Here is a 13875-nt window from a genome sequence, read left to right on the forward strand (position 1 = left end):
ATCCCAGAAACCCTAGACCCACTCCAATTTGCACACCGCCCCACAGATGAGACAATCTCTATTGCACCTGGACAAAAGGAAACGCTTACGTAAAAAATGCTATTCATTGACTACAGCTCAGCGTCCATTGCCATATTGCCCTCATAGCTCATCACTAAGCTAAGGACCCTGGGACTAAACACCTCCCTCTGCAACTGGATCCTGGACTTCCTGACGGGCCACCCTCAGGTGGTAAGTGTAGATAACACATCTGCCATGCTGATCCTCAACTCAGGGGTGCATGCTTAGTCCCCTCCTGTTCACCCATGGCTGCATGGCCAAGTACGATCCCAACACCACCATCAAGTTTTCAGATGACGTAACAGTGTAGGCCTGATCACCGACAATGATCAGACAGCCTATAGGCTGGTCGCCTAGTGGTTAGAGCATTGGACAAGTAACCAAAAGGTTGCAAGATCAAATCCCCGAGCTGACAAGGTGTAAATCTGTCATTCTGCCCCTGAACAAGGCAGTTAACCCACTGTTCCTAGGCTGTCATTGAAAAGGCCGAACACGCCCCCATTCTCATCGACGGGGCTGTAGTGGAGCAGGTTGAGAGCTTTGAGTTACTTGGTGTCCACATCACCAACAAACGATCATGGTCCAAACACACCAAGACAGGCTTCGGCGTGCCCTCTTCACGACTATTTCCCCTTAAGAGACTGAAAAGATTTGGCATGGGTCCTCAGATCCTCTTAAAGTTCTACAGCCGCACCATCGAGAGCATCCTGACTGGTTGCATTACCGCCTGGAATGGAAACTGCTCGACCTCTGACCGCAAGGCACAACAGAGGGTAGTGTGTACGGCCCAGTACATCACCGGGGCCAAGCTTCCTGCCATCCAGGACCTCTATACCAGGCAGATGTCAGAGAAAGGCCCTTAAAATTGCCAAAGACTCCAGCCACCCTAGTCATATTGTTCTCTCTGCTACCGCACTGCAAGCGGTACCCGAGCGCCAAGTCTAGGTCCAAAAGGCTTCTTAATAACAGCTTCTACCCCCAAACAATAAGACTCCTGAAAAGCTAAACAAATGGCTACCTGGACTATTTGTATTGACACCCCCACACACATTTTTTTTTACGGTGCTGCTACTGTTTATTATCTATGCATAGTCACTTTACATCTACCTACATGTACATATTACCTCGACTAACCTGTCCCCCCGCACATTGACTCTGTACTGGTGGTACTCCGTGTATATAGCCTCAATACTGTTATTTTATTGTTGCTCTTTAATTTTTTGGGGTAAATACTTAACATGCATTTTTGGTTAAGGGCTTATAAGTAAGCATTTCGCCCTCCACCTGTTGTATTCAGTGCATGTGACAAAATTGGATTTGATCTGTTTGCATCTGCCAATATACTGGCAGCCCAGTATCCAGACGACCTGTCCCCAGAGCTTCCTATACAGTTAATATTTTCTGTAATGTGTTGAGCCCGGCTTTAAGGAGAATGAGAGGCTAAATTAAAAATGTTACAGAACTACAACTCCCTTCTGTCTAGTTTCCCTGATGTTGCTATGGCAATCAAGCTAATTTTTTTACCATCCCTGTAACTGTCATTTCTGCGATCTTTTTCTAAACTAAAACTCATAAAGAACTACCTAAGAACCATTAGGTTCTCGGTCTAATATGTGATTTTAAACACCTGAGTAAGCTCCACTGGCTGTGAGGGTGTCCGGTACGCCAGCGCTAGTATCAATACCATCTCCATGTGGTTTCACAGGTACACCCTCATGGTGCAGTTTCCCAGAATAAAAGTTAAACGTGGTTATATAAGTCTGTGGTTGAAGTAAGTACTTACTGTAGCTGTTATCTGCCAAAGAGGGGAGAAAAAAAGAAAAAAAAAAGCTTAGCTCTAACAATAGCTGAGTGGTTAAAAATGGATATTATCTACAGAATGTTTATTGTTACTGTACTGACAACAGGCTGGAAGCCTTCCAATAATCACACCTCACTTTCCCATTCAAAAGGTTATCACCTGAGGTTTGTGTGTGCATGCTTGTATTGTACCGTTCTTTGCATCTGTGTGTCCTAACCATGCTTGTACAGGCTGCCCCCTAGTGGACCTTCCTAGGAACACTGGGACAGTGAGAAAGCTGTACTATGATACAGTGGAGTTGTTTCATGCCATTTCCAAGCTCAACACACATCTTTCTCTTACCTCACCGATGTCTGTCTGTGTTCATCACATTCCTCCAATAGACAGATGACAAATCTGTAATTATTTTTGTGCAACATTGATGCTTTTTATTAATGAAAAAGGTATTTCAGATGAGTGTTTCTGTGTTTTCTCTTGCCTCTCTCTTACACACTGAGCAGGAGGCAGACAGCGGCCAGTACCCACTTGGCAGGCTTCTCCTTGGTCTTGAGGTTGAAGGTCCAGATGAAGGTGGGACCCCTCATGCGGGTCTTGTAGACGGGACACTCATACACGTTCTTGGTCTCCTGTCGGTCCACCGGTACCGCCTTGATGAAGATCACCGGCATGTTGGGGGTCAGCTCCTTCAGACGAGCATCCGCTATCACCCCTGTCTGTGTGTCCCAGCGTGCCCCTGTACATACACAACCAGACACACACATACCTACTGTAAAAAGTTTAACTCTAAACATATAAAAACGTCATCTCTCCACAATGAGACTGTATGGTTGTGTATATCTACAGTACTGTACAAATGGACCACTTAGTTATTAATGCCTGAGAAAAAGCAGTGTTTTTGTGGTGGAAACTAGTTTTCCATTAACTACAAACATTAATATGCTGAGTACATGTTGTCAGCAGGAGGAACGTTACTACAGGATGTTTTGTACATTCCATATCCATTAGTTTTGTATTGACAATGGAATCTGGTACATGATGAGAGTAGTGTGTGGGTCTGAAGGTGAAGACACAAACTGTGTGTGTGACGGTGACTAGACAGCCCGCTATCTGTGGAGTTTTGAGATCCTTGGAGGAACCTTAAGAACAGTTGAGAGGAGAACTGATCTAGCAGTGTTTACTATGGTATTCTAACCAGCTCATCCAGTGAGTCATCCCAGGAACTGAACTTGAAAGTAAGTTGGAATAGTAGAATGCACAAGGTGCGATTTAGAAATTGGGTAGTGCATCAGTTCCTCTTGTCATGTCAGTCATTCCATATCTTAGACAGCCATTTATTCAGAAATGTCCAGATCAACTAGCCCATAGATTTTATTGTAATATTTGGGAACTCCTGTGCTAACCAGCTCACAGTGAGGCACCCCAGAAACTGAACTGGGCACTGTGTGTGTGTGGATGGATGACTCTGTAACCTAAAAGATCATTATGATTATTTGTTTTGTTTTTTTGTTAATGGTTTAAAGGTTTGACTGCACCTGATGTGTGTTATTGACTGACTTCCTCTCCAGGAGATGGATGCTAATGGATAAAATTGCCGCAAAGTGTTATACAGTGTATCACTTTGGAGATTAAAAAAAATCCGGCATGGCATTTTTGTGTGTGTGTGTGTGTGTGTTTTACTACATAGGGAACAGGATGCCATTTTTAGAATGCAACCAAGATGATAACCCGTACCCTCCATATAGAGTCCGTAGACGTAGGCCCCCTCCCTGGGTGGACTGGTCATGTCCTCGCGGTTCTTCTTGGTCACCTCTACAGACAGACACATCCTGTCCAGAGGCCACTCGTTCTTCCTGGCCATGGACTGCATGATAGCTGTCAGGAACGACTGGGGGTTGAAGAACCCTGCCAGCCACACCGTGGTGGGGAGAGCGAAGTCTGCTGTCCATGACTCCAATTCCTACACAGACAAAAGCGATCAGCACAGTATGTATGGACAGAATATTCAATACGATCGCATGTTATCGTTAATGCGTCTTTCGAATACAATGTTCGCGGAGATCTTATTCTCGGTAAACGCTATGTCGGCTCAATTGAAAATTACCTGGCTTTAAAGGGGAGCTGAACTTCCTGATTTAGCATCGGTTCAATTCTCATTAGGGAATGCGACAGAACATCTGGGTTTTGGAGCTGTGCTTTGATGTGTTTGTGTTCAAATGTGTGAAGCGTTTGTACTTTAACTCTGTCAAAACCGTACAGTCACTCACCCTTCTAGTTAACTTGAAACAGTCTAACCAGGTTTTGTATCGAAGTCGCCTAGACTAGCAAGCAAGCTAGCCGACTTCTTTCGCCCAATTTAGCTTCAGCCGGCCTGTGTGCGACCGTGGCAAAGTTGGTTTGACTTAGGCTATCCAAACTTTGGGGCTAGTTAGGTCCAATAAATTACACAATGTAAATGGAACAATATTTTCATGTTGCACACCTAGTTGTCTCATTAAATTCTACAATTTTAAAGTTAGTTTGCGGTTAAGTCATTGAAATTTTGAGCTATTGGCATTTAAAAAAAATATTGTCCCATGTACATTGTGTAATCCCCATAGGGATATATGTCAAACCATATTGACCATAGGCATTACAATTGGGTTGCGTGCAGATGCGCTCTGAATTTGATTAATTGGGTGCTGTGGGCAGGATTGAAATAAACCCAACCAGGATTCTCCCCAAAGAATGTAAGAGGGGTGCTGTGCACTGTAGAAGAAGAGAGGGGGGGAAAAAAGTATGATATATATATATATATATATATATATATGTATGTATGGCCAGTTTTTCCTCTAGATAGCAGAAAATGGCAAATCTGAGTCCAAAGGGCGGAAGCACTGCCCTCTCCGGGACTCTCCCCGCCAACATACTCAGCAGCACCACCTTTTTAAAAATCCTGGGGAGAACCCTGCCAACCCAAGAAACTGTTACGGTACCCTTCATTCTGTGACATACACGTTTTTCCAAATTCTCTCGCAAATCTCAGTTTTGGACGAGACTGACTTTATGACCAATTATCATATTTCCACTGTGTAGTAAATTTTGACAATAATAAATGTTTGCCTCATCACGCAGTTGGGGGGAATTCTGACCTGAGTTAAGCACATGTAAATGGAACGCAATTCCCTTTTTTTATGCACTTTTCTCTATGCATATACATTGAGTGTACAAAACATGATCTTTCCATGAGACTGACCAGGTGAAAGCTATGATCCCATATTGATGTCACCTGTTAAATCCACATCTATCAGTTTAGATGAAGAGACAGGTTAAAGAATAATGTGTAAGCCTGGAGGCAATTGAGATATGGATTGTGTATGGGCATGACAAACGATTTAAGTGCCTTTTGAACGGGGTATGGTAGTACAGTTGAAGTCGGAAGTTTACATACACTTAGGTTGGAGTCTTTAAAACTCGTTTTTCAACCACTCCACACATTTCTTGTTAACAAACTATAGTTTTGGAAAGTCGGTTAGGACATCTACTTTGCATGAGAAGTCATTTTTCCAACAATTGTTTATGTAACAGTATAACTTTAGACCGTCCCCTCGCCCAGGGACCCTCTGCACACGTCAACAACAGTCACCCACGAAGCATCGTTACCCATCGCTCCACAAAAGCCATGGCCCTTGCAGAGCAAGGGGAACCACTACTTCAAGGTCTCAGAGCAAGTGACGTCACCGATTGAAACGCTATTTAGCGCGAACCACCGCTAACTAAGCTAGCCGTTTCACATCCGTTACATTTAGACAGATTATTTCACTTATAATTCACTGTATCACAATTCCAGTGGGTCAGAAGTTTACATACACTAAGTTGATTGTGCCTTTAAACTGCTTGGAAAATTCCAGAAAATGATGTCATGGCTTTAGAAGCTTCTGATAGGCTAATTGACATAATTTGAGTCAATTGGAGGTGAACCTGTGGATGTATTTCAAGGACTACCTTCAAACGCAGTCTCTTTGCTTGAGATCACGGGAAAATCAAAATAAATCAGCCAAGACCTCAGAAAAAATTGTAGACCTCCACAAATCTAGTTCATCCTTGCGAGCAATTTCCAAACGCCTGAAGGTACCACATTCATCTGTACAAACAATTAGTACGCAAGTATAAACACCATGGGACCACGCAGCCGTCACTCAGGAAGGAGACACGTTCTGTCTCCTAGAGATGAACGTACTTTGGAACGAAAAGTGCAAATCAATCCCAGAACAGCAGAAAAGGACCATGTGAAGATGCTGGAGGAAACGGGTACAAAAGTATCTATATCCACAGTAAAACCAGTCCTATATCGACATAACCTGAAAGGCCGCTCAGCAAGGAAGAATCCACTGCTCCAAAACCGCCATTAAAAAAAAAGCCAGACTATGGTTTGCAACTGCACATGGGGACAAAGCTCGTACTTTTTGGATTAATGTCCTCTGGTCTGATGAAACAACAAAAATGGAACTGTTTGGCCATAATGACCATCGTTATATTTGGAGGAAAAAGGGAGATGCTTGCAAGCCGAAGAACACCATCCTGACCGTGAAGCATGGCAGCATCATGTTGTGGGGGTGGTTTGCTGCAGGAGGGACTGGTGTACTTCCCAAAATAGATGGCATCATGAGGAAGTGAAATTGTTAATATATTGAAGAAACATCTCAAGACATTCTGGAAGTTAAAGCTTTGGTCGCAAATGGGTCTTCCAAATGGACAATGACCCCAAGCATACTTCCAAAGTTGTGGCAAAATGGCTTAAGGACAACAAAGTCAAGGTGTTGGAGTGACCATCGGAAAGAACTGACCTCAATCCCATAGAAAATGTGTGGGCAGAACTGAAAAAGCGTGTGCGAGCAAGGAGGCCTACAAACCTGACTCAGTTACATCAGCTCTGTCAGGAGGAATGGGCCAAAATTCACCCAACTTATTGTGGGAAGCTTGTGGAAGGCTAACCGAAATGTTTTACTCAAGTTAAACAATTTAAAGGCAATGCTACCAAATACTAATTGAGTGCATGTACACTTGAGACACACTGGGAATTCATTCTTAAAATAAAATGGTGATACTAACTAACCTAAAACAGGGATTTATTTTTACTAGGATTAAATGTCAGGAATTGTGAAACAGTTTAAATGTATGTCAACTTCTGACTTCAACTGTAGGTGCCAGGTGCAGCAGTTTTGTGTCAAGAACTGCAACACTGCTTGGTTTTTCATCCTCAACAGTTTCTCGTTGTATCAAGAATGGTCCACCACCAAAAGGACATCCTGACAACTTGACACAACTGTCAACATGGGCCAGCATCCCTGTGGAATGCTTTCGACACCTTGTAGAGTACATGGCCCGATGAATTGAGGCTGTTCTGAGGGCAAAAATGTCTCCTGATCAGAGAGTATATTATGGTGTTGTACCTTGATCCTAAGCAGCAGGTCTGCATACCAACCCCCCAGGCCCTGCAGGGAGGGGTAGGCGAGCTTGGTCCAGGACTCTGGCACCGTGTCCAGGAACAGAGCGTTACCCAGCTCCTCCATGTCGGTTGTGATTGTCAACTCACCCTACAGAGACGGACAGACAAGACAATGTCCCACCCAATGTTCCATCTGAGCTGCACACAGTATCCCCCGGGACTGCCTTGCAGAAATATCAGCCCACAGAGAGAATCAGGAGATTGAACTTTATAGAGTAGTGGTCATCAATCAATTGATCTCCAAGGCATTTCTTTTCCATTTGAAACATTTCTTTAAAAATCCTTGTTCCTATTATTATTTTTATTAGTCTTGGGCTGTTGGCGGTAGGCGAACTGTTGCCATTTCATTTGTCTGAAGGTACACACTCTGCCTTCCCGGCGGGCCCAGTGAGCAAATCAAGTGCACTATAGGCCTAGTGCTGGCCAATCGGATTGCTCAGACTACCGTGTCTGTAGTAAGTAGCAGGCATAAAATAACTTCCACTCTCCGTTCATTGGAGTAAAAACATGAATTTGTGCATGAGGCAGAAATAGTGCAGTGTGATGGGTTCTGACTTCTAAACTTGTAATATTGTTAATCATCAGGTATCCTATGGAAAGTTAAATGGTTTTCTGTAGGAGGAATGTATATGAGGGAGTCAATTAAGGTTGGATATGAGCCAGGGGCTTGGAATGTTACTAAGTAAGTGACAGGCACTGATAAAGTTGGAGAGCTGTGGATTAGTGAGGAATAGGGGCCGAGGTCAGGTCACAGTAATGGAGAAGGAACAGATTAATACCCACATCACTTAACTTCCTGCCTAGCAATAAATATGTAATGTTTAGAGGGAAGGAGGAGACTTCAACTAAACTGGGGTATATATACTTGTGCTGGTGGGAACATGTCTGACACATTGGGTGAATAAACTTGGTTTTAGCTTTTCATAGTTGTCCTTCAGTTTTTAGAACCTAACAGATGCTATACGTATTTTGCCATCAGCTAGAAGATGGTGTTCCTTTATGGTCAGTGTCAGTTGAGGAAAGAGAGAGCGTAGGGGTGTTAAGAGGCAGACCCTCAGTCTGCTGCGCTCTCCCTCCACTGAGACTGACCATCAGATGCAGGCACCATCAGCCCAATAATAAAACAATTATTTAAATGTATGCTCACTCAGCTATGCCTCACAATACAACAACGGATCTATTACCGGTATGATCATATAGCCTACCTCAAAATTTGAAACAACAATGCATTGGGTAATTCAAACAAAACTAATATGCGGTGATAATGTATTGGGCCTATAGCTTACTGCACAAACCTCATTGATACAGTACTGTTTTTAATTGGTTAATGTTGCATAGGCTTAAAAATCTAAGCGGTAGATCTCGGCTTGCATTTTGACTCGGTGATCTTGACTCGGAAAAGGTTGACTACTGTTCTAGAGTTTTCCCTGTTAACACTATCAATGTTTCCCTTTACTGTGGCAATTGTGATCGGATCAACGCAATATTAGCCACTTTCAATGCAACATATTGAAACAAAATGAACTATGCAAGAGATTTTGTTGTAGGCAGAACGCATCGGAGTAGGATTCTATTGCATTGGCACGCATTACTCAGCCCGTACTCTACACAGACCGGTGTGGCATAAACAATCAGAGCTGCAGTAGGGCTACTGTATATACAAATAGACCATTGACATATACAGTATGGATCTGTGCCATTTACTTTGAACTGGACTTTATTTACAGTACGAGTGATCGTGAGTAGATGCGCTTGTTTTGAGATGAAAGCGAGAGATGCACATTTTGTTCATATCCTTTGCTAGTGAGTTATTAGCCCAGTTATAGATCATTTGTAGTCAGCAATGGGGGAGTGATTGCTTCCCACAAGAACACAAAACATGTACATTTCTAGTCATCTTTGAAAAGCGAGTCAGGTAAAGAGCTTTTTTTTTGTCTAAAAGGAGCAGTGTTGTTTTGAGAGTAGCCAATAGGCAGAGGGTAGCATAATTTGTCTGATTATCTGTAATAATGTTATGAGAATAATAAAGCATTGTATTTTGTAAAGTGGTTTCTTGCATCAAACACAACAGCATTTTCAGTCACCTCCTTGTCTGAAGGACCGGTAGATAAACAGGTTAATGTAAAGCCCTGCATGTTTTTTTCAAAAGACTCTTAGAATGTAGGCCTACATTGAACACCACACATTGGCTACTACTGTAGGCTGAATGATAGAACAGACATTTTCCATGTTAAAATGTTATGGGATGTATTTTATCCATTGTTTTTGATGGTAAGCCACTGGTAGGCCTACGTTATGATCAAATAGCCACAGTAGCCTACTTGACCACTGTTAAAACTGTAACTTAAAGTGGGTACAGCCTCTGTGTTCACTGTAAATGTACGCTGGAAGTATTTTCACAACGTTCATGTTTGCGCTCAGCAGACCTGAAATTTGCTCAGTGCTGGAAAGAATTTGCGGGAACATTGGTCACACCATTCGCTGTACACTCCTTTCAGTTTGACTACAGACAACCACTGTGATGTCACACACACACACACTCTGTCTCTCCCGTACCTTGAGTCCGAGGTTGAGCTCTTTGAGAGAGCGCGTGATCTCCTTGGTGAGGAAGTTCATCCTCTCACACTCCTGGAAGGCCACGATTATGTAGGGAGTTCTCTCCTCCACCTTGGCCATTATCTCTATCATGTTGAAACCATCTGGCAGCTTCTCCAGGATCTCATCCAGGATGCCCTTCACCTTTAGGGGAAAACACAGGCAAACACAGTGGCATACACACACACAGGTCATCACTCTAGTGGGGGTTAATTAAAGGCTCTGAGGTGTGGTGATAGTGTTTTTCATACCTTCTCCTCTCTGGACACCCCTCCTCCCCCAGCTGCGTCTGACTCTTTGGGCTGCATCTCCAGCACGGTGCGGAACAGCTTCTCTGACGTGATGGTGAGGAAGCCAATCTCAGCGTTGGGGTGGAGGCCGTACAAGTAGGGGCTCTCTGGAGGCAACACCTCATCTATGTACATATGGTAGCCCTGGACACACACACTGAGGGTTACTGATAGGTAACAATATTTTTAGTTTTCAAGGGTGTTGTCGTGTGTGTGTGTTCCAAACCTTGTAGTCAGAGTTGGGTGGTACAGGGAAGCTGGGTGCGAGGTACAGCTCTCCCTCCAGCATCTCAGGTCTGACATACTCCTCCAGATAGGTACGACACAACTTCCTGTCCCAGTCGTCTGTGATGTGGCCACCGTACATGATCTCCCCAAACAGATAGCGCAGGTCGTCCCATGGCACCTGGAGAGAGGGAGGTGGGGTGAGAGAATGGAGGGAGAGAAGCATCGCCACCAATGTGCCCTGCTGCACAGAAACCAACCAAAATCAACTTATTTGATTAGAATGAATGCGCACGTCAGCCATCGAGCATTGAACCTCAGCGATTCTTGAGCTTGGACGCTGACATTGTACATGATGCAATGCAAACAGTATAGCAGCTTTCATTGATTTCAAAGGAAGCAGTCCCTCAATGGCTGATGGCTGTGTTGCAGCAGGGCCATAAAGCTCTAGGCTGATTTGAGAGATGGTGATGTCAGTCACACGTTCATTCACATTGTAGTTGGCCTCCAGGTAGTTGGTGATGCCAGTCACAAACTCACTCACCTTGGAGTTGGCCTCCAGGTAGTTGTAGAGGACGTTGACGGAGATGGTGAGGTCTCCGTTGTTGAAGGGGTAAGATCTGTTCCAGCCCTGAGCTCCAAACTTCCTCCTCTCAGCCACCACAGCGTGGAAGTAGCACAATGCGAACAGAATCACCTTGAACTCAGACTCTTTAGAGCACATTTCCAGAGTGTCCTAACACAAACGTAGAGATAGGGAAGAGATTACATTCAACTCAAATTCAATTTAAGTGTGTGCATGTACTGTACACTGAGTACACCAAACATTAGGAACACATTCCTAATATTGAGTTGCACCCCCCTAGGGATGCTGGCCCATGTTGACTCCAATGCTTCCCACAGTTGTGTCAAGTTGGCTCGATGTCCTTTAGGTGGTGGACCATTCTTTTTTTTAAATGTTACCCCCTTTTTTCTCCCCAATTTCGTGGTATCCAATTGTTAGTAACTACTATCTTGTCTCACCGCTACAACTCCCGTATGGGCTCGGGAGAGACGAAGGTTGAAAGTCATGCGTCCTCCGATACACAACTCAACCAAGCCGCACTGCTTCTTAACACAGCACGCATCCAACCCGGAAGCCAGCCGCACCAATGTGTCGGAGGAAACACTGTGCACCTGGCAACCTTGGTTAGCATGCACTGCGCCCGGCCCGCCACAGGAGTCGCTGGTGCGCGATGAGACAAGGATATCCCTACCGGCCAATCCCTCCCTAACCCGGACGACGCTATGCCAATTGTGCGTCGCCCCACGGACCTCCCGGTCGCAGCAGGTTACTACGACAGAGCCTGGGCGCGAACCCAGAGTCTCTGGTGGCCCTTAACCACTGCGCCACCCGAGAGGCCCTGGGTGGTGGACCATTCTTGATACACACGGGAAACGGTTGAGCATGAAAAACCCAGCAGCGTTGCAGTTCTTGACACAAACCGGTGCGCCTGGCACCTACTACCATACCCCGTTCAAAGGCACATACATCTTTTGTCTTGCCCATTCACCCTCTGAATGGCACACATGTCTCAAGGCTTAAAAATCCTTCTTTAACCTGTCTCCTCCCCTTCATCTACACTGATTGAAGTGGATTTAACAAGTGGAATCAATAAGGGATCCTAGCTTTCACTTGGATTCACCTGGTCAGTCGGTCATGGAAAGAGCATGTTTTGTAAACTCAGTGTATAAGTATAGTTGTCTCTGTTTCAGCACCAACTGGTAAAATTACTCTGATCTTGTAGATTGTTTAGGCACATTTTAGGGTTAGGAAAGTATGCATGAATTATTTAAAACGGGTTTGAAGAGCCTTTACGCATTCTTAATGTTTTGTAAAGTCAGTGTTTGTGTGTGAGTGTACATATGTGTTACCTGGTTGAAGAGATACAGGGCCTTGTGCAGGTTAGCTTGCATGCCGGTGGGCGGTTCGTTGGTGATCTTAATTCCATTCTCCAGCAGGCCTTGGGGGATGTAGTGCGACTCTGGCGTAGGCGAAGGCTCAGCTGACATGTACACGCGATAGTCATCATGGCTACCTATGCTGTAGCGCTCCACTAGTTTATCCAGGCTGCCCAGCCACTTGGCCACCAGGTGGATGTTCTACAAAGGGGAGGGTTTATTATTGAATACCTGGCGAGTAGTCTATATACACGGAACAAAAATATAAACTGAACATTCAGCAATTTCAAAGATTTTACAGAGTTTCCGTTCATGTATGGAAATCAGTCAATTCAAATAAATTCATTAGGCCCTTGTCTATGGATTTCACATGACTGGGAAAACCGATATGCATCTTCTGGTCACAGATACCTTAAAAAAAGGTAGGGGCGTGGATCAGAATACCAGTCAGTATCTCCTTCGCATAGAGTTGATCAGGCTGTTGATTGTGGCCTGTGGAAAGTTGTCCCACTCCTTTTCAATGACTGTGCGAAGTTGATGGATATTGTTGGGAACTGGAACAAATAGTCGATCCAGAACATCCCAAACATGCTCAATGGATGACATGTTTGTTGAGTATACAGGCCATGGAAGAACTGGGACATTTTCAGCCACCAGGAAGTGCGTACAGATCCTTGCGACATGGGGCCGTGCATTATCATGCTGAAACATGAGGTGATGGCGGTGGAAGAATGGCCCGACAATGGGCCTCAGGATCTTGTCACGGTATCTCTGTGCATTCAAATTGCCATTGATAAAATGCAATTGTGTTTGTTGTCCATAGCTTTTGACTGCCCATACCATAACCCCACTGCCACCATGGGGCACTCTGTTCACAACGTTGACATCACAAAATCACTCGCACACACAACACCACACACACACTGTCTGCCATCTGCCCGGTACAGTTGAAACCAGGATTCATCTGTAAAGAGCACAGTCAGGTAAAGACCCTGGTGAGGACGACATGCATGCAGATGAGCCTCCCTGAGACGGTTTCTGACAGTTTGTGTAGAAATTCTTCAGTTGTGGAAACCCACAGTTTCATCAGCTGTCCAGTGGCTGGTCTCAGATGTGGAGGTCCAGGGCTGGCGTGGTTACACATGGTCTGCGGTTGTAAGGCCAGTTGGACGTACTGCCAAATTCTCTAAAACAACGTTGGAGACGGCTTAAGGTAGAGAAATGAACATTCAACTATCTGGCAACAGCTCTCGTAGACTTTCTGCAGTCAGCATGCCAATTGCAATCCCTCAAAGCTTGAGACAGCTGTGGCATGGTGTTGTGTGACAAAACTGCACATTTTAGAGTGGCCTTTTATTGTACTCAGCACAAGGTGCACCTGTGTAATGATCATGCTCTTTAATCAGCTTCTTGATATGCCACACCTGTCAGGTGGATGGATTATCTTGGAAAAGGAGAAATGCTTACTAACAGGGATG

At 44.6% G+C, this 13875-nt stretch overlaps 2 protein-coding genes across 2 annotated transcripts in view; one reads left to right on the forward strand and one right to left on the reverse strand.

Annotated features, from left to right (window-relative positions):
* Positions 1 to 3508, forward strand: part of LOC110499417 (CDP-diacylglycerol--glycerol-3-phosphate 3-phosphatidyltransferase, mitochondrial) — a 29527-nt gene extending 26019 nt beyond the window's left edge. Inside the window, exon 10 of the mRNA XM_021576550.2 lies at positions 2362 to 3508. The gene's annotated coding sequence lies outside the window, so the exon portion shown is untranslated. The remainder of the gene's footprint in view (positions 1 to 2361) is intronic.
* LOC110499416 (dynein heavy chain 17, axonemal) overlaps positions 1310 to 13875 on the reverse strand; it is an 86765-nt gene continuing 74199 nt past the window's right edge. The window contains exons 70-77 of the mRNA XM_021576549.2: positions 12371 to 12598; positions 11001 to 11192; positions 10458 to 10637; positions 10193 to 10375; positions 9903 to 10085; positions 7291 to 7434; positions 3593 to 3818; positions 1310 to 2594 (exon numbers count right to left, since the gene is read on the reverse strand). Coding sequence (XP_021432224.1) covers positions 2347 to 2594; positions 3593 to 3818; positions 7291 to 7434; positions 9903 to 10085; positions 10193 to 10375; positions 10458 to 10637; positions 11001 to 11192; positions 12371 to 12598 — 1584 coding nt within the window. The 3' untranslated portion in view covers positions 1310 to 2346. The remainder of the gene's footprint in view (positions 2595 to 3592; positions 3819 to 7290; positions 7435 to 9902; positions 10086 to 10192; positions 10376 to 10457; positions 10638 to 11000; positions 11193 to 12370; positions 12599 to 13875) is intronic.

The sequence above is a fragment of the Oncorhynchus mykiss genome, chromosome 20 (assembly GCF_013265735.2).
Source record: "Oncorhynchus mykiss isolate Arlee chromosome 20, USDA_OmykA_1.1, whole genome shotgun sequence".
NCBI classification, from domain to species: domain Eukaryota; kingdom Metazoa; phylum Chordata; class Actinopteri; order Salmoniformes; family Salmonidae; genus Oncorhynchus; species Oncorhynchus mykiss.